This window comes from Cottoperca gobio, chromosome 17 (assembly GCF_900634415.1).
Source record: "Cottoperca gobio chromosome 17, fCotGob3.1, whole genome shotgun sequence".
In the NCBI taxonomy this organism is placed as follows: Eukaryota; Metazoa; Chordata; class Actinopteri; order Perciformes; family Bovichtidae; genus Cottoperca; species Cottoperca gobio.
Genome location: NC_041371.1, coordinates 4,425,320 through 4,443,221, shown reverse-complemented (window position 1 = coordinate 4,443,221; position 17,902 = coordinate 4,425,320). Strand labels below are relative to the sequence as shown.

Sequence of the window (17,902 nt, the reverse complement as noted above, 5' to 3'; positions counted from 1 at the left end):
GCGCTCTGCACCCTCGTTAAAAACCGCTGCCTGTTACTATGGTAACGTAAGTAGTTTTGGTAAGTTTATGTTTAAAATCAATCAGAAATAGTCCAATTTTAGCCTTTAATGTTTTGTGCTTATGCGTAATTTTGTTAAAAATTAATATTTTCGATAAGAAAGCCAGAAGAAACATGCGCGGAGTGAGCACTCCCACCTGGAACAGAACTTTCGAGACCAAAGGTTCCGCCTTAACCGTTGGTCGGAATTATTTTGCTGAAGGACTGGGGAAAAGATCCTAACGTGCCTCCATGCTCATCAAAGTGGGGATGAAAGCTAACATTTAATCCATTCAAACACAAGAAGTCCCCGTTCAGGCGCCGAAGATATGGCTTCAATGAGCTATGGCGCGTGTGTCCTCTATCAGAGGGCGGCTGTTGTGAAGATGATGTGCAGGGTGAGTGTCATTGAAAGCAACATCTTTACAATGGAGGTCAGGCAGAGAGAAGATGTTAAATACAGGACTGAGGTAAAAAGCTTTACGGGGAGAAAATCTCTGAAACTCAGTCTGAATTAATTATTTCATTGTTAAATAAAAATATCTCAATTTATGTGCGAGTGCAACAATAACAATAAACTATCTATCAAAACAAACACGCTTCTGAAACACTAAGGTGAGACTTTTTTGATGCATCTGGTTTTTGCATTTGTGATTTCACTATGCTCGTCATACAGTATGTATGTATGTAGGGGTGGGTAATACAAATACATTAATTTAATGCAGTATATGTATTATATATGACAACAGGAATATGCATTGTGACCTTGTGAATATCCTGTAAATCCAATGTGTGTGTGTGTATATATATATATACAGTATATCTCAAAAGTGAGTACACCCTTTAGATTTTTGCAAATATTCTGTTATATCCTTTCAGGGGATAACATTATCCTACTGAAACTTTGATATAACTTAAAGTAGTCAGTGTGCTGCTTGAATAACAGTATAGATTTATTGTCCTTTGAAAATTACTCAGTACACAGCTGTTAATGTCTAAACAGCTGGCAACAAAAGTGAGTACACCCCATAGTGAACATGTCTAAATTGTGCCCAAAGTGTCAATATTTTGTGTGACCACCATTGTTATCTAGCACTGCTTTAACCCTCCTGGGCATGGAATTCACCAGAGCTGCACAGGTTGCTTCTGGAATCTTCTTCCACTCCTCTACGACGACATCACGGAGCGCACGGATGTTGGACACCTTGCACTCCTCCACCTTCCTCTTGAGGATGCCCCACATGTGCTCAATTGGGTTTAGGTCTGGAGACATACTTGGCCAGTCCATCACCTTAACCTTCAGCTTCTTCAGCAAGGCCGTTGTCATCTTGGAGGTGTGTTTAGGGTCATTATCATGTTGGAAAACTGCCCTACGGCCCAGTTTCCGAAGAGAGGGGATCATGCTCTGCTGCAGGATGTCACAGTATATATTGGAATTCATGTGTCCCTCAATGAAATGCAGCTCCCCAGTGCCGGCAGCACTCATGCAGCCCCAGACCATGATGCTGCCACCACCATGCTTGACTGTAGGCAAAACACATTTGTCTTGGTACTCCTCACCAGGGTGCCGCCACACACGCCGGACACCATCTGACCCAAACAGGTTTATTTTGGTCTCATCAGACCACAGGACATGGTTCCAGTAACTCATGTTCTTGGATTCATTGTCTTCAGCAAACTGTTTGCGGGCTTTCTTATGCATCGGTTTCAGAAGGGGCTTCTGTCTGGGGCGACGGCCATACAAACCGATTTGATGCAGTGTGCGGCGTATGGTCTGGGCACTGACAGGCTGACATCCCACTTCTGCAACCTCTGCAGCAATGCTGGAAGCACTCGCAGCGTCTATTTTTGGAAACCAACCTCTGGATATGACGCTGCGCACGTGGACTCAACTTCTTTGGTCGACCCTGGCGAGGCCTGTTCCGAGTGGAACCTGTCCTGGAAAACCGCTGTATGATCTTAGCCACTGTGCTGCAACTCATTTTCATGGTGTTGGCAATCTTCTTATAGCCAAGGCCATCTTTGTGAAGCGCAATAATCCTTTTTTTCAGCCGCTCAGAGAGTTCCTTGCCATGAGGTGCCATGTTGTCCAGCATTCAGAGAGAATTGTGCCCAAAACACCAAATTTAACAGCCCTGCTTATCATTTACACCTGAATCCTTGTAACACTAACGAGTCACATGACACCAGGGCGGGAAAACAACATCATTGGGCACAATTAGGACATGTTTACTATGCGGTGTACTCACTTTTGTTGCCAGCTGTTTAGACATTAACAGCTGTGTACTGAGTAATTTACAATAAATCTATACTGTTATTCAAGCAGCACACTGACTACTTTAAGTTATATCAAAGTTTCAGTAGGATAATGTTATCCCCTGAAAGGATATAACAGAATATTTGCAAAAATCTAAAGGGTGTACTCACTTTTGAGATATACTGTGTATATATATATATATATATATATATATATATATATATATATATATATATATATATATATATATATATATATATATATATATATATATATATATATATATATATTGTGTTTAGATAAAATAGCTATGAATCTATTATTTCAAGTTCAGAGTGTGAGTTAATCAATGTAGAAATCCAAAATAAATATGCTTAGATAGACAGCAGATTTTAAATTGAATATCAAAATATTGGCTCTAAAACTATCTAATGGTATTTCTTGTGCGTCTATTATATTTTGTTTTATCTAAGATCAGAAGGAGGTTGGTTGCTGTTAACTCACTAGAGCTTAAAGAGGTGCTTAATAAACATTTGTTTTTATTTCTCATCCTCAGGGAATGAGTGCATCTGCTAACCAGCAGTCACAGGTAGATTTCCTAAAAGGAGAACCACACAAGAAGCACCCGGGTTTGACCAACCTGAAAACTCTGTGCCTACCGGAAGAACTTCAGACGGCTGCACGGTCCATTATTCAAGGTAGGTTGAGTTATGAATGTGTCATGAATCAGTTTGCCTACGAAATGTTTCTGTAGATTCACTGCGCGACTCTTCAATCTCTCCACCTGTAGGAGCTCGGGTGACGAAGCTGACCGACCGCGCTCTTAGCCTCACAAACTTCCTGTGGAGCAGAAAAAGTGCCGTCGACGATTCGACTCTGAGGAAAAAAGCCGTGACCCTGGAGAAAGAATTACGGAAGACGGCGATGGAGACGAGAGGGGGTGGGTGACACGTGAATGAAGGAAATAGTAATGTTTTTTAAATAACTGCAAAGAGATTATATAATGAAGCAGCTGGAGAAAAGTAAATGTGCTTTACATTACAGATGTAGATGAACAATTACTGGAAGACCACATCCGGAAGAAAGTGTTTTTAGAGCTCAAAAGAACGACATACCACTGGACTAACATGAAGTAACACTACTCATTCTTTTTTTACACATAAATAATGTATACTGGATTTCTTTAATGATAATTGTGATCAGAAAAAACCTCAATTAATTTACTACTTTATTTAATAAGACAAGATACAAATCTGAATTGTGCCAATGCTGACCAGCAGTTAACATTTTAAACCCTTTATAGCCCTAAGGCACATTGGTAACTCATTTTAAGGTTTCATATCAACACTTGCTTTATATAAAGTTTAAGTTGTACACTTCTTATGTCATAATATCTTCAGTTAGTTTATCAGATATCAGTTGAGTGACGGTGTTCCCTCTCTGCAGTTACATGTTGGAGCTTGTAACTGTTGGTTTTGAGGTGTGGATGTGTTTCTGCACAGCTCACAGGTTTGTGTTTCAGGTATGATGAAGAGTTAGCTGTGGTGTACATGGCGGCTCGGATGGCTGGGGGCTATGCAGCAGTGAGGAGAGCTATAAATGAGGTAATGAACGAGTGGAGGAGGTCACAGGCTGACTCGCGTGACAATAAGTCAGTTCACCCAGAACACAAACAAATATTGTTATACTCAGAGTATAAAATTGCGAAATAAATGTCCTTATTAAGGATGATGTCCCTTGATGTGTAGGGTCAGACTTAAATGTCTGTTTGCTTCTTCTTTTATTTATTATTCCAGATAAAGAAGAAGGATCCGTCTTTTGCTCCTCAGTCTCTCCTGGATTTTGGTTCAGGGCTGGGAACAGTTGTGTGGTTAGTGTAAAAACACCGGTGCAACATACAGAGAGTTTTCATGTAAATCACAAGCTCGTTCACAGTCTTGTCGTTTCCATGAGAACTGTCTGAGTCTCTCCGGTTCCCCCGCAGGGCGTCACACTCGTGCTGGGGCGACACGTTGAAGGAGATGGTGTGTGTGGACAGCTCTGGGCCCATGAACATTTTGGCAGAACGACTTCTCAAAGGTGCGAACACAAACACTTCCATCAGTTTGGCTTTTGTCAAAAAACTTGGTGAGAAAATCAAAGCATTTATTTTTTTTACGTTGAGCAGGAGATGACGAAGAAGCTGAAGCTCACATCAAACAAGTGTATTTCAGACAGTTCCTCCCGGTCTCTCCCAAGGTAAATCACAGATCACATCACAGCGCATGAACAGTTTCACTACAATCACGTTACCTAAATGCATTTCAGAAATATATATGATAATAGCAGTTGGAGTGGCTTAGAAACTCTAAGTCTCATGTCTTAGGAAAGTATCTTTAGTTTCTGCCTCTGGCTGATGATGCAATAGTTGTTGACAAAAGTTCTCTCACACATAATTAGTTTGTTTATGCATCTTTATTTCTCTCCAATAAATAGAATTATTAGTTAATATGTAGTAATAGTTCATATGAGCAGTGATGTCCTCCTTCCCACCAGTCCTTGAAATCCTTGAAAGTTTGTGAATTTGAGGGGGAGAGAAATCAAGGTCTTGAAAGTTTTGGAAATACAGATATAAATAGATATGGGTTATTGTGCTTTAATCGATATATTTTGTGCAAGAATAGAAATGGAAGTTCTTTGATATTCGGTGACTGTTAAGATGTTATGCCTGGAAAGTGTTCCAGGACTTGTTGCTCCCCAAAGACTGACATTGTTAAAGATCCTTGAGACATTCATCCGGCCCGATGCAGAGCCTGCAGCAAACCAATTACCTTGATGTGACGGGTGCTTGAATTTGAGGAAATTGGGCCTGGAAAGTCCTTGAAAAGTCCTTGAATTTGATGTTCAAGAAAGCGTGGCAAATTAATGAAGAGCATCGTTAGGATTCCTTCTTTTACAATCAGTTTTGTGCTGGATGTTTGTATTTATGGAGCGGCTTCACTTGCATCTCACAGATACGGAGCGCTGACGGTTCTGTGCGTCTCCTTCCAGGTGCAGTTCGACTTGGTGGTCGCAGCCTTCACCCTGTCGGAGCTTAGAAATGTGAAGGAGCGAGAAGACGTGGTGTTAACTCTGTGGAGAAAGACGAGCTCGTACCTGGTTGGTTGAAATAAGGACAACACTTCTGATGATGCACTTTTTCATTTTTAAAGCTTTTAGTGAATAAAATCTCAATTTGTGTGTAAATTAAAACATGTCTTTAAAAATGTTCTGGTTCCTAGAAACCACATCTGATTAGTGATTATCTTTTTTGTGTAGGTGCTGGTGGAAAATGGGACTAAAGAGGGCCATCAGATGCTTATGGAGGCCAGAGATACTTTATTAAAGGTAATCAAATACAGTAGATGATACTTCAAAAATATCCATGGGGACTTTTGTGTAAATGATTTGACACAATCGATGGAAGCAGACGGATGACTTGAAGTTCTCTCTCTCCAGAACCAAGACAAGAGTTTCCATGACACCAGAGCCAGCAGCAGTGTTCGCTCCGGTATGCTTGAATCTCAGCTGGTTTGAAACATCATGCCGCAGTTTGAACTAGTTCAGTCTTCTTGCATTTCCTCTCTATCGTTTTGTTTCTGTAGTGTCCCCATGAACTGAAGTGTCCTAAACTGGCCTCTAAGATCACCACACCCTGCAACTTCCAGCAGATGTACCAGCCTCTGCCTCTGCCCAGGGTAAGAGTAAACTGTGGACTGCATGTCTGTCTGCACAGACTGTAAATCAAACATCAGTAAATTAAGCATAAAGTCATTCTTGACCTCAGAAATGTTTTGAATTTCCACTTAAGCGACGATCAAAGCATGGATAGATTCCACTTATAGATTAATTATCTTCACTTTCAGCACAAAAACCAGCAGACGGAGAAGTTCAGCTACCTGATTCTGACTCGGGCAGAACAGACGGCGGAGGCAGAGTCAGTCAGCGTGGACTGGGCCAGGCTGATCGCACCGGTGCAGTGCAGAACAAGACACGTGCACTGTCGAATGTGCTGCCCTGACGGACAACTACAACACCTGGTGGTGACGACACGAAAACACAGCAGGTGAAAGTCTCACGCAGTCGAACTCATCGGCGAGCTGTGAAAGTATCATGTCACGTGTTTCGCACCCCGTCTGATCCCCATGTGCACTAATTGTTTCGTTTGCTTCCATCAGAGATGTTTACCGCTGTGCCCGGAACAGTGATTGGGGAGATCAACTGCCAATCATTCAGGAAGTCGTCGACGACGTCGCGAGTGATTCAGAGTTATGATTCAGCGACGAAGAGAACCATTTTGTTTTTTTTTTATACTTTTGAAACTCCCTAAAACTGCCGACTCCTCATGTTTTGGTTGAACAGAACATCTGCGTGTCTTCACTAGAATTGTTAAAATACTGACTCATGTGATAACCCTCGGATTACTTTAATAAAAAGTCATAACTTCACTTTTACTCACTTTATTGTGCACCACCTTCAACAAATCAGTCCATCTCAACAAGTATGCTGCAGTTTAGACAGTGATGTGACATTTAAAGTCATCTCCTCCTGCATTTTTCAGTTCTGATCTTCAGTTACTTTCTATTGCTTAAACCTTAAATGAATGATTCCGCTGGTGCTGTACAGACTAAACGATTAATCATAGATTAACAGTTGCCGCCCTACAGCCCAGATTATCCAGACTGAAGCTCACACCTGGCATCAGAGTGCGTCCTCTTCTGCATCTCTGCTCACATCTGAGTTTGATGTGAAAGAGAAGATCAAATGCAGCTGAACTATCGTGATGTGGACTTTAAAATGTCCTCCTCAGGACCATGTGTGATCCAGAGTTCTCAATCAACCATTGATTTGAGCTGTCGTGTGTAAATTCTTGTAATCCAGTAAATATAAACACACGATTACAGAAAATGCTAAATCAGCACACATTCCTTCAACATGTTAACTCCCAACGATCTCTTTCAGAGCTGAGGTCAAGTCCGGGTACTTGTACTCAAATCCGGCCTCTTGCGTCCTCTTTGGTATGACTTTCTGGCCCTGCATGAGGACCACGGCCCTCTCGGCGCCCATTAGGGCGTTCATGACGAAGCCAGGCACAGGAAAAATGGTGGGCCTCCTCAGGGCTCGGCCCAGTTCTTTAGTGAACTCGAGGTTGGTGTTCAGTGCAGGCGCAACCCCGTTGAACACTTGTTGTGACGGCGAGGGAGTGTCAGAAGGGGACTCCAGGGCGTGGACGATGATTCCTGCCATGTCCGAGACGTGGATCCAGGGAAACGGCTGTCTCCCTGACCCCAGAGTGCCCCCGAGGCCGAGCCAGAAGGGGAGCAGCATTTGCTTCATGGCACCACCATCGCGGCCCAATACTACCCCTGGTGGAGGAGATTTATGAGAAGTTTAATTCTGTTCACCTGTTCACCAGCCTAAATCTGAACGGGACAGTGTACCAGAATATCAACGCAAACGTGTGAGCAAGCGCTCCATCCACAGAAATATGAAGTCACCATTATTCTACATTTCTTAGTTATTTTTTCATTGTCTCGTCAACATGAAACATCAGTTTCTTTCACACGAGGCTTCTATGAGAAACTTCCTGATATTGCAACACATTCACTGGGAATTAAACTAAACGTACCGGCCCTGATGACGACTTGTTTGGTGGTTTTTGTTGCGTTCTCAGGAAGAGCAGCTGAGGCCTCCCACTCCTTCAGAAGTTTGGACAGGATGTCAAATTGTGTCCATTCACTGTCTTCCGTATACTCGGCCGTCATACTGGGCTTGTAACAAGCTGTGGGTCGAAAAGCAAAGTAAGAAGTATACAACAATACACGACACTGAAATCATCATCTGTGGGTTTGTGTGGTCTGACTCGCTACTTACAAGCTATATAAAGTGTTGTAGAGACTCACCTACGGCTGACACCAGGACCCAGGAGTGAGGAGGACTGGGGGAAGCAGCTATAGCTTGAGCCAGAGATTTCGTAGTGTCAATACGACTGGAGAATAAATCCTTTTTATAGCTTTCATTCCACCTGAGACCACAAATGACAACAGATCAGGAGGAGATCCGGATCCAGTACCCACAGCAATACTCAGACGCGTCATCATTTAAGTGTGCATTTATATGCATTTTCTATTCAGCCTGAATTTAAACAGGTAATCTCATCGAGACACGGGGGCTCATTCTCAAAGGACAACAGCAACACAAAGTTACAGACAGACAGGACATTCATACAAGTAATAAGTGCAAAAGAGCCAAAACAATAGTTTAAAACTAACCACATGAGCAAACACTCATACACGCCAGCTCTAGAAATTCAAAGCTACAACTAAGCAGGGAAAAAAACCGTAATTGCCAAAAGTCTGCGGACACCACAGTCAGGCCTGCCACCAGCGTACCCCTGAGCAAGGTACTTAACCCTGAGTTGAGAGGGAGACTGTCCCTGTGGTTAGTTCACTGTAAGTCGCTCTGGATAAGAGCGTCTGCTAAACGACCTGTAATGTGTGATTGTTGAACATCTCATTCCAAAGTTATAGACTTTAATCTGCTGCTATAACAGCCTCTTCACTCTTCTGGAAAGCCCTTCCACCAGATTTTGGAAGCAGGCTGTAGGGATTAGTTCCCCACAAGAGCATCAGAAGTTGGCCACTGATGCTTGGTGATAAGGCCTGGCTCGCAGCGCAAAGGTGTTGGATGGGGCGGGAGTCAGTGCTCTCTGCAGGCCAGTTTTGAACAGGGGTGTCCACTAACATTTGACTGCATCAGCTACTGGCTGTAAGAGTGTAGCTGTATGTAGTTGCAGGCTCACTTTATTATTTCTCACCATCGTAGCGGGTTCATGAGATTCTCTCCAGCTAAATTGACGGCGCCCTCACATGGTGGGAGGCCATGAGACTCCAACTCACCCTGCAGAAGCAAATATAAAAATGTTAATAAATGACTCCGGATGTACAGACAAGTACAGTTTTCTTCAATACATCAAAAAATAATAATTTAAAAGATTTAACAGACATTAGAGTGTAGTTTTATCAAGATGAGAAATGACCTTGATCCCTACTGTTTGACTAATATTCTGAATTAACCTGAGATCATACCCATGTTATCTTCCCTGGACCAGGCTGGCGAGATATCACTGTGACCTCATGACCTTTGTCTCTGAGCAGGCGGGTAAGCTCACGGCCAACAAAGCCAGATCCCCCTCCTACAAGGCAGAACATATAAAGAAATGCTGATGAAAAACGAAGAACCAAAGATGCAAACAATCTATCAGTTACCAGTTATAATTAATGTGGATGAGAGAAAAGACGGTTTAGGTTATATTTGCACAAGTTTTACATCAATTTACAATCAATTCTATATATGCAAGGAGTATATAATGGCAGATAGCCAACATCTCAGCCAGCTTGAGCAAGTGACTACACAGTGACATGAACTGCTCTTATGTCTAATATGACCTTGTCTATGTGTTTGTTTTACTAACTACTTGTCTGCTTTTTAAGTTGTTGTTTCTTGTAGTGAGTTGAAAGCAAATTTCAACTCTCATGGACAATAAAGATATATTCTACTCTATTCATACACAACGTATTGGATGCAACCAATTTATGGTACAAAAGAGGCACACGCTTGTCCGATGGTGTGCAGTGCGCATGCGTACTATGCATGCTTACAAAACCCCTTTGCAGCATAGTTGGCTTTAGATAACAATTAAAAAACACAGTGACAGTTTTCTAGGTTTGATCATAAAGCTTGTACACTTTTTTTAACAGTAGTTTTCTGTACAAACATAACGCACAGATAACTAATTGTGTTATGCTCAAATTATACCTGCAATGCTAACATTAGCTGGTAGCGTTATGTCACATTGACCTTTCCGAAGCGACTTTAAACAATATATAATTGTTAAATAACGTACATACCTATTAAAACTCTCATTATCGTTAATTGTCCGTCCGATGTTGGATTGAATAACTGCAAGGTTACACCGTTTCCTTTTGACTGTACTAGTCAGTGAGTTGTTTCTCGCTTTTTGGACCGATAGGGGTTCCGTAGCCAGGCGTGTCATTTTGTAGTTTAAAGCAGCTGTTTCGTCCCATGTGTTTATTGGTTTCAAGGAAAGAAAAAACATATCAGCTGCCAATATAATCAAAGACCAAACAAAACACACAATAGATATAATAAGTTAGAGGAGAAACAGCAGAAATTAACAAATAAAAATGGGATATATTATACTATAAATCAGCGTCTAATAATATTACTGTTATTTATTTGGAAAGTCCCTTAAACACTCATAATGATATACTTCATGTGTTTGTTTGTTTTTATATATATATATACGTTTGTATATTTATTACATTTAGAGCATTGTTTTAATGCACATCAATGCACTTTAAACTGCTTTTAAGAGCCATTGTTTTGCATAGAATCATTGCTTTTTTTTTACTATATATGGCATTAAAGTGATATATCATCAGTAGGCTCTTTAGAAGAACGGAAAAAACAGTTTAAACAGAACCTAACCTATAACCTAATAAAGGATACCATAAATATATAAAATAAAATAGCTAAAGTGTCTCTTCTAATAACTCTGAGGCATTAATAATGTTGTTATTTGTTTATTGCTGCTTTATTTTTCAGTACAGTGCTAGTCTCTCTTAAAAACCTTAATACATGTACAGTTATGGATAAAACATTAACCTAAAATAAATGAAATTCAGTTAACTTATCTTCCACTATGATAAGCTGTTAATATTAGCTTATTTTAACATGTGTTTATATAATATTTGCTCTTTTTCCGCCAGAACCGGAAGCTGCCTGTTTGCGATCACGTGGTTTGATGAAGATATAAATTGAGCCTCAGCTTCCGGAACAACTTCTCTTCTGTTGCGGTGAAAGCACGTGCACGTGTAGCGGCAGAGAGACTTAAAAAACCACGTGCGTGAAGCTTCATTGACGGTATGTGTTCACAGTTCGTCACCACACTAGTTTGTTTAGTTAGTTTATATGTTTATGTTTCTGCTAGTCGCAGTTTGTTGCGGTTATCTCTGCACAGCATTAGCATGTTAGTGTTAGCATGTTAGTGTTAGCATTGTGGCTTCAGTAGAGCCAAACCGGCCGCATGGTCTTTGCTCACGAGACCAGTTGCACCATACATGTCTAGGTGTTTAAAAATGATGTAATTATCCATTTTATGGCACTTATAGCGCTTTGTTGAAGTATTACATGCGTTATGCACAATTAAAAATTAAAACAATACTTTCACATGTGCAACTGACAGGCCTCAGTTATGTTAATTGTAGGGGACAGTTGTAGTGTGTGTGTGTATTATTATTTATTTGTGTTCAGAGATTGTTCATGCTTAATTTAAACTACCACAAACTACATCCTCAAAGCTTCACTAATTTGAAACAAGCATGAACATTTTAACTGTTCTGCAGGTGTAACATTCATACTTTGTAGATTAGTTTAAAACCTCAACATTTGTAATAAATCCACTTTAAAACTTCAGTTCTGCGTCAAACCATAATGATGATTTGCATGTGAGTCCGTGTTTCAGCTGAACCTCATGATTACTCTTTCACTGCCCTGATGGTTTGACGCTACAGATACTCGTCAGGATGTTAATTGTATTGCAAATTGAAATTAACCTGTCACATGTCTTTACATTTTTTAGGATTTTAAGAGCCTGGACCGGATGCATCTTTATAAGGTCAGTATCAGATGAAGCTGCACATTACAGTTTATGAATGCACTCTATTGTAGGGATGTACAGATACCTGGGCTTTAGCCAATTACCAATATCTGTTTAAGTTGCCTCACTGTGGAAGTGACTACGATAAGTATGTGCAAGAGAACATCAAGGAAGGCTTGATTTAAACATGCTTTTCTAACTTTGTAAAAGAGGTATTAGTAACATAATTGTGCACCAGATACTTGGTAATAAAGTTTTTATGAATGAGGGTAGGCTAAATATCAGTTTTTATCTAGGTGTAACTGATCAGGCAACTTAGTGTAATGTCAGATATTATTTACACACACGTGTCAATGTGCTTTTATCCCTTCTGCATCTCAGAGCGGCTGCAGGTGGATTGAAAGATTCCACATTTGTTTGATGAATCCACTTTAAAAACTTCAGTTCTGCGTCATACAGTCAAACCTTAATGATGATTTGCATGTGAGTCCGTGTTTCAGCTGAACCTCGTGATTACTCTTTCACTGCGCTGATGGTTTGACGCTACAGATACTAGTCAGGATGTTAATTGTATTACAAATTGAGATTAACCTGACTGTTGAATTTGTTTTTACAGGTAATGGAAACGCTGCTGGATCGCCACAGTTGGGAACTTCCAGTGTAAAAGGATTAATTTTAATGTTTATACTGAAATAAGTTGTGACTGTTTAATCTTTGAAACAAAGGTCAACATCTTTACTTCAAATGAACTGAAATCTACGGATAAATAAAGTTACATGTGTTAAACTATTGTCAAATCATTTCTGCCTTCATGTACACAATTATGGGTTCATCAGTAGTTAATAGTTTCAGTTAAAGAAATTAAACGGTGGTGGTGGGGGGGGGCTTATTGAAATGTCTAACACCTGTAATAAACTGCAGAGGAAACTAGCAAATCTAAAGCTTTTGACATCAGGTAACGTTCACGTGTAAAGCTGGTTATTTAGTGCAGTCTTGCTCAAATCTTCTGAGCAGTAAAGATTTTTTTTTTTATTTCACAATAAAAATGCATGAATAGTAAAAAGATTGAGCATAGCAAGTTTAAGTACATTGATTCAAAAACAATAAATTCTTACGTAACTTTTACAAATGGCTGCAACAAATACAAAAGGCTTAACTCATGAGGAACCCCACATTACAAACGAACAACCTTAAAATTGACAAACATGCAGAAATAATGACTCGTAAAATCTGCAGTTGTAAGAAGTTAATGCAAAGCGTTAACGCGTCGGTGTGATGGTCGGTGACTTGAAGGAATGCAGAGTCCAGCTCCCAACACGTCTGCCGTCGCAGTGCAGTATGGAGAGAGATGATTTCTGAGTTTCCAGTTGTCACGCACTCTTCAGGGTGTTTATGTCGCAACACCGTGATTATTAATTCACAAGTAGTTCATTTCTTTGGCCCGAAAGTGGCTACAATTGAATGCACTGATTAATTAATCGAGCTCTTTAGAAATGAATGTCATTTATCTGCCAGATTATTTGTTTAATGACTTCACTTTTAATCCCTCTATTTAGCATGTCTGTATATAAACATATTCATATGGGCTTAACACACTAATGTAGCTGTAAGCAGATACCGTACAATTGTTAACTAATTTATACAATAACACATTTATTAAATGTTTGTATATTTTCCATAATTATTTACCACCACTGAGGTGCCCCTTGAGCAAGGCCTTAACCTGTGTGTGAAGGTAAAAATTAACTTAACTGTTAAATGCCAGTTTGTTTCTTTCGTAATCTAATTTCTCCCCGAGAGGACGCAAATAATTATCAATAATTGTGTTTTCCTTATTGAAGTGTTATTCTCTATTACTGCAACAAAATGTAATAAAAGTATTTACAGCTGTGATATGCAGGTCAGATCTGTGCCATTTGAGTGGTCAACAGCACTGAGTTCCCCGTGTTCTTTGCTCTTTTTGGTTCCTGTTTGGTCAAACGACGTGCCCTCAAAGAGACGAGCCATGAAGGCAACGCCGTTCTTCTTGATGTAGGATTTCGCAGCGAAGGTGTAGAGTACGGGGTTGGCGCAGCTGCTGATGAAGGCCAACGCCGAAGTCACCGCACGACTGGACTGAGAGATGTGGTCCAATCTGCACAGGAGCAAAACGTTTTAGACCACAAACTAAAACTTTTGTTATTTTTAGGGGGATTTAATTGAAGTTTGGTAGCATCCTTAAGAGATTAAATTAAACATTTTGCTCTCAAACTAACATATGAAATACTTTAAGTATATCAATGGAGGGACGTCTGATTGGGCCAACCGGGCACCGGCCCCGGAGCCCAAAGGGTCAGGAGAAATGACCACAAGGAGACACAAAGCGCCCAAAAAAAGACACAAAATCAGCAGAAAGAGACACATCACCAGACAGACTAGCAATATCAGCGTTAAAATATAGAAATATAGTTTTTAGCTCAATGATATTTTGCCTTATTTTTGGCTTTTTGTTGCCTCTTGCATTTAAAACAGCGGCAAAATTATCAGCATTCAAATGTGTTTATATTCTTAAAAGAAAAATCTTAATCAAAGGAAATTAATGAGCTTTTCTCAAAAGTGTCACACAAAATAAAAAGTAAATCAAAATCATTTAGTTTGAGTGAAAATGCTGAAGATGTTTCGTAACTCACTTTTCTCTCATGGCTGTGTTCTCCGGGTACCACTCAGCTGTCACCTGGAACACACCACAACATGCTCAGAGTTCATTACAGAGATCTAAAATCACAAAAGGTGTTTCATCATGATGAGTGATGCCGTGAACACACACCTGTATCATGTTGATAACATGGTACGGCAGCCAGAAGAGGCCGAACATCACCACAATAGCCAGGATGAGTTTCTCGCTGCGGACCTTTCGCTGGAACTTGGTCTTCCTCAGGCGTCTCAGGATGAGGACGTAGCTGATAATGATGACTGCGTAAGGGAGGATGAATCCCGACACCGTCTCTAAGGCGTACTGAAACCTCACCTGCACACAGGAGGACACAAAACAGACGTGCTCATTGTGATGATTACATGTGTCTCTGTGGACAAGACCGGATCTGTCAAAACAAGGAAGAGCAAGACAAATATACTCAATCTGTTCATTTATTAAACCGTACAAGTGGAAGTAAACACAGTGAGGGAAGAAATAAGTCTCACGCTTGGATTTAGAAAACTATTGCTGGAAGAAAACCCCGATTTCAAGTGCTTTTACAAAAACTCTAAAAGCATTAAGACAACGTGCAGAAGAAACACGTTGATGTAAAAGGAACCTGCCGTGTTCTGGGAGTTTGTTCCAGATATATGTTTAGTTTTGACTCTGAGCTTTTATGTATATATTTGTGTTCCATCGGACTGGACCTTCTCTGTCTGCTGCATTGCCACATATCTTATCTCAGAGTCTACTTACATGCCGAGACTGCGTGTGATTGGGCGCACACACCAGCCTTGTTCTATTCTTCTCGTCGTGGTCGTCTCTCACGTCTCGAAACACCAGCGAGGGGATAGAAATGAACATCACCAACACCCACGTGCCTACGATCACCCTCCTCACAACCTTCTTGTTGACCAGGGTGGTCACTTTCCGCGGCAACACCACGACCACCATCCTGTGCACGCTCATCAGCGTGATCAGAAAGATGGAGGCGTACATGTTGGCGTTGCACAGGTAGAACAGGCCTTTGCACATGGCGTCGCCGAAGACCCACGTCTGCTTGGCCAGGTAGATGATGAAGAAGATGGTGAGGGCCATGAGGAAGCCGTCGGCACACGCCAGGTTGAGGATGAGGAGGGTGGTGACCGAGCATCGTCGGGCGCGAGCGAGGATGCTCCAGATGATGAAGAGGTTGCCGGGGACGCCCAGGAGGACGACCAAGCTGAGGATGAGGGCACCCAAGGTCGTGGAAAAGTCATTGCTCACGACGCTGTCATCCTCGTGGTTTTTTACGACTTTGGGAATGAAAGTTGAGGAGGGAGAACTGAAGTTGGACATGATGAGGACGTTTTGATCCTGAGGATGAGAAACAAAGTTAGAGCTTCAATGTGTCCGGCATTAAAGCAAACACATGTTTTTATTCAATCAGCAGATGTATTTATGAACTTCTCTCTCACGCTGGCTTCAGCTTTGAGACCTGATCTCAGACGTCATGATAACCTTTTTGACGAACGCTTCCCATAGCTCTTATATTTATCTGATGTGTGGACCGCCATTGCATGAGTCCTCTTTTAAGTTTACAGGAACAGACGGAAAGAACTTCCTCTGGAAGGAAACTGTTTCTCACAGAAGGATAAAAAGAGGTAGTAAAAGAGAAAAACTGATTTAATAACATTTCCATTAACGTACTAGTCGTGGTAATTTGCATCTTTTACGAGATACTTTATTCAGATTAGAGTCAACTGCTCCATTAACTGAAGATAAACATCTCAAAATATTGTTTATCAATGGTGTGTTGGCTGTTTCCAGAACGAGAGGATGGCTGCCACCCTGACGCAGCCTCTAAAGTATTCACATCAGACTCTGTAGCCAACAGCTCCGACTCAGAGGCAGCATGCTAAAACATGCCACACATTAGCACGACCTATCAAGAAGAGCAGTGTTTCAACACAGTCTGACATGGAAACACCACCATTCAGTTCAGAAGGTTGACGTGATGATGTATCCTTTCATATTGTTGTACGCTAATATGCTGAACAATTAAACGTGAGTGATGCCGATAGAGGAACGATGTGAAATCTGCAAAACCACATTTCCCCTTGTGAGAACTACGAGCCCTTCTGTCCTCATTAAGTCCTAACTTTCCTTTCTCTGCTCGCACTAAAGCAAACTGTTTATTTTCCCCTGATGGCTGTAAACAAGTCAACGCGTAAACAAAGTCTTACAGAAATACAAGAGCACGTCTGAGCTGTCAGGTGAAAAGCATTGCAAATTACAGCTTAACGTTTTTTAATAAAACCAGGTGACATAAGTGTTCCAACCCACAGGTGACCATGCTCCCGGTCAGGTACAAACACAAACATCTGCCATATTGGACGTAAATGTGATGGTAGTTGTGATGGACAAACTACACTAAGGAGAAACAACGCCTATGTTTGAATGACAAACTAAGGAATGGGCTGTAAAAGAATCTCACAAATAGGAAGAATACAAAGTGCTTTTGCTGTGCAAAGATAGTAACTGTTCTAAAACAATCAATCAAAACTTTATGAAACTTTATAAAGAATCACAAAATCACGCTTCAAATGAGTTGAAATGCCAATAAAGAAATTGCGATGGATTATCTTGCAGTTCAGAGTAAATAAAGAGAAATGAGTCATAGGTTTATAATAAATCTGCGACTTGTAAATAATCACGTCAAGAAAAGTAAATAATTATTTTAAGGTTGAAAGAAAGAATAGGAAAGAGGCCGATGTTAGTGAAATATCAAGTAATGTGTCAATAAAAAGTCCTAAATTAACTTTTTCCAGTGCACGTTGAAGATTGACTGACCTTTCCTGGATGCCTCTCTGTGATGAGTGTCAGGTTGAGTTATTCCACCGCTGCTCTCCGCTCTGTCCGACAGCCTTATGTGACGGTCTCCGCTCGCTCTGTCCATAATAACGTGAATCACATCCTGCCACACAGGCTGCAACATGCTGTGGTTAGGGAGGAAAAGGCAGGGAGGTGTGTCCTTCCTTGAAACTCTCACTCGATCTCCTGGTTTATATTATCTCCATGCACGATCCTGTGAGTGGTGTCTGTGCTATAACGTTAGAACTCTGTGTGTTCTTTCTGTAAACAAACATGAAAGTGTATCAAAACTGCATATTCTGAAGAAACAGAGGAGTCCAGGTGATTCAAATTCTTGCACAAGCTCGCTGCTCCATGGATGCTGACAAGCACACAAGCGC

At 40.9% G+C, this 17,902-nt stretch overlaps 3 protein-coding genes and 1 long non-coding RNA gene across 4 annotated transcripts; 2 read left to right on the top strand and 2 right to left on the bottom strand.

Moving 5' to 3' along the window:
- Positions 1-243: 243 nt before the first annotated feature.
- Positions 244-6,761, top strand: mettl17 (methyltransferase like 17). Its single transcript, XM_029454170.1, is given in 15 exon segments — positions 244-436; positions 2,852-2,993; positions 3,086-3,235; positions 3,340-3,427; positions 3,818-3,899; positions 4,092-4,165; positions 4,280-4,374; positions 4,463-4,533; positions 5,326-5,433; positions 5,593-5,661; positions 5,773-5,796; positions 5,798-5,824; positions 5,919-6,011; positions 6,180-6,379; positions 6,492-6,761. Coding segments are annotated over 15 exon segments (1,389 nt in total). The 5' UTR covers positions 244-367; the 3' UTR covers positions 6,589-6,761.
- On the bottom strand, positions 6,627-10,357 carry sdr39u1 (short chain dehydrogenase/reductase family 39U, member 1). Its single transcript, XM_029454171.1, has 6 exons — positions 10,224-10,357; positions 9,402-9,508; positions 9,131-9,213; positions 8,217-8,338; positions 7,943-8,095; positions 6,627-7,679 (listed from the first exon to the last, which is right to left on the bottom strand). Exons 1-6 carry the CDS (start codon positions 10,237-10,239, stop codon positions 7,252-7,254), a joined length of 909 nt encoding a protein of 302 aa, XP_029310031.1. The 5' UTR covers positions 10,240-10,357; the 3' UTR covers positions 6,627-7,251.
- An 819-nt stretch (positions 10,358-11,176) lies between these two features.
- On the top strand, positions 11,177-12,781 carry LOC115022765 (uncharacterized). Its single transcript, XR_003833954.1, has 3 exons — positions 11,177-11,259; positions 11,978-12,013; positions 12,612-12,781. It is a non-coding gene; the product is annotated as an uncharacterized LOC115022765 (long non-coding RNA).
- A 1,095-nt stretch (positions 12,782-13,876) lies between these two features.
- On the bottom strand, positions 13,877-17,607 carry ltb4r2b (leukotriene B4 receptor 2b). Its single transcript, XM_029453275.1, is given in 6 exon segments — positions 13,877-14,129; positions 14,665-14,708; positions 14,802-15,002; positions 15,426-15,949; positions 15,951-16,025; positions 17,502-17,607. Coding segments are annotated over 6 exon segments (1,203 nt in total).
- Positions 17,608-17,902: the final 295 nt, after the last annotated feature.

What these genes read in the sequence shown, in the direction of transcription:
- sdr39u1 (XM_029454171.1), bottom strand. An exon ending in GTCCAGGGAAGATAACATGG is followed by an intron (nt 9,214 to 9,401) that starts GTATGATCTCAG and finishes TTGCTTCTGCAG; the next exon opens with GGTGAGTTGGAGTCTCATGG. An exon ending in GGTCCTGGTGTCAGCCGTAG is followed by an intron (nt 8,096 to 8,216) that starts GTGAGTCTCTAC and finishes TTCGACCCACAG; the next exon opens with CTTGTTACAAGCCCAGTATG.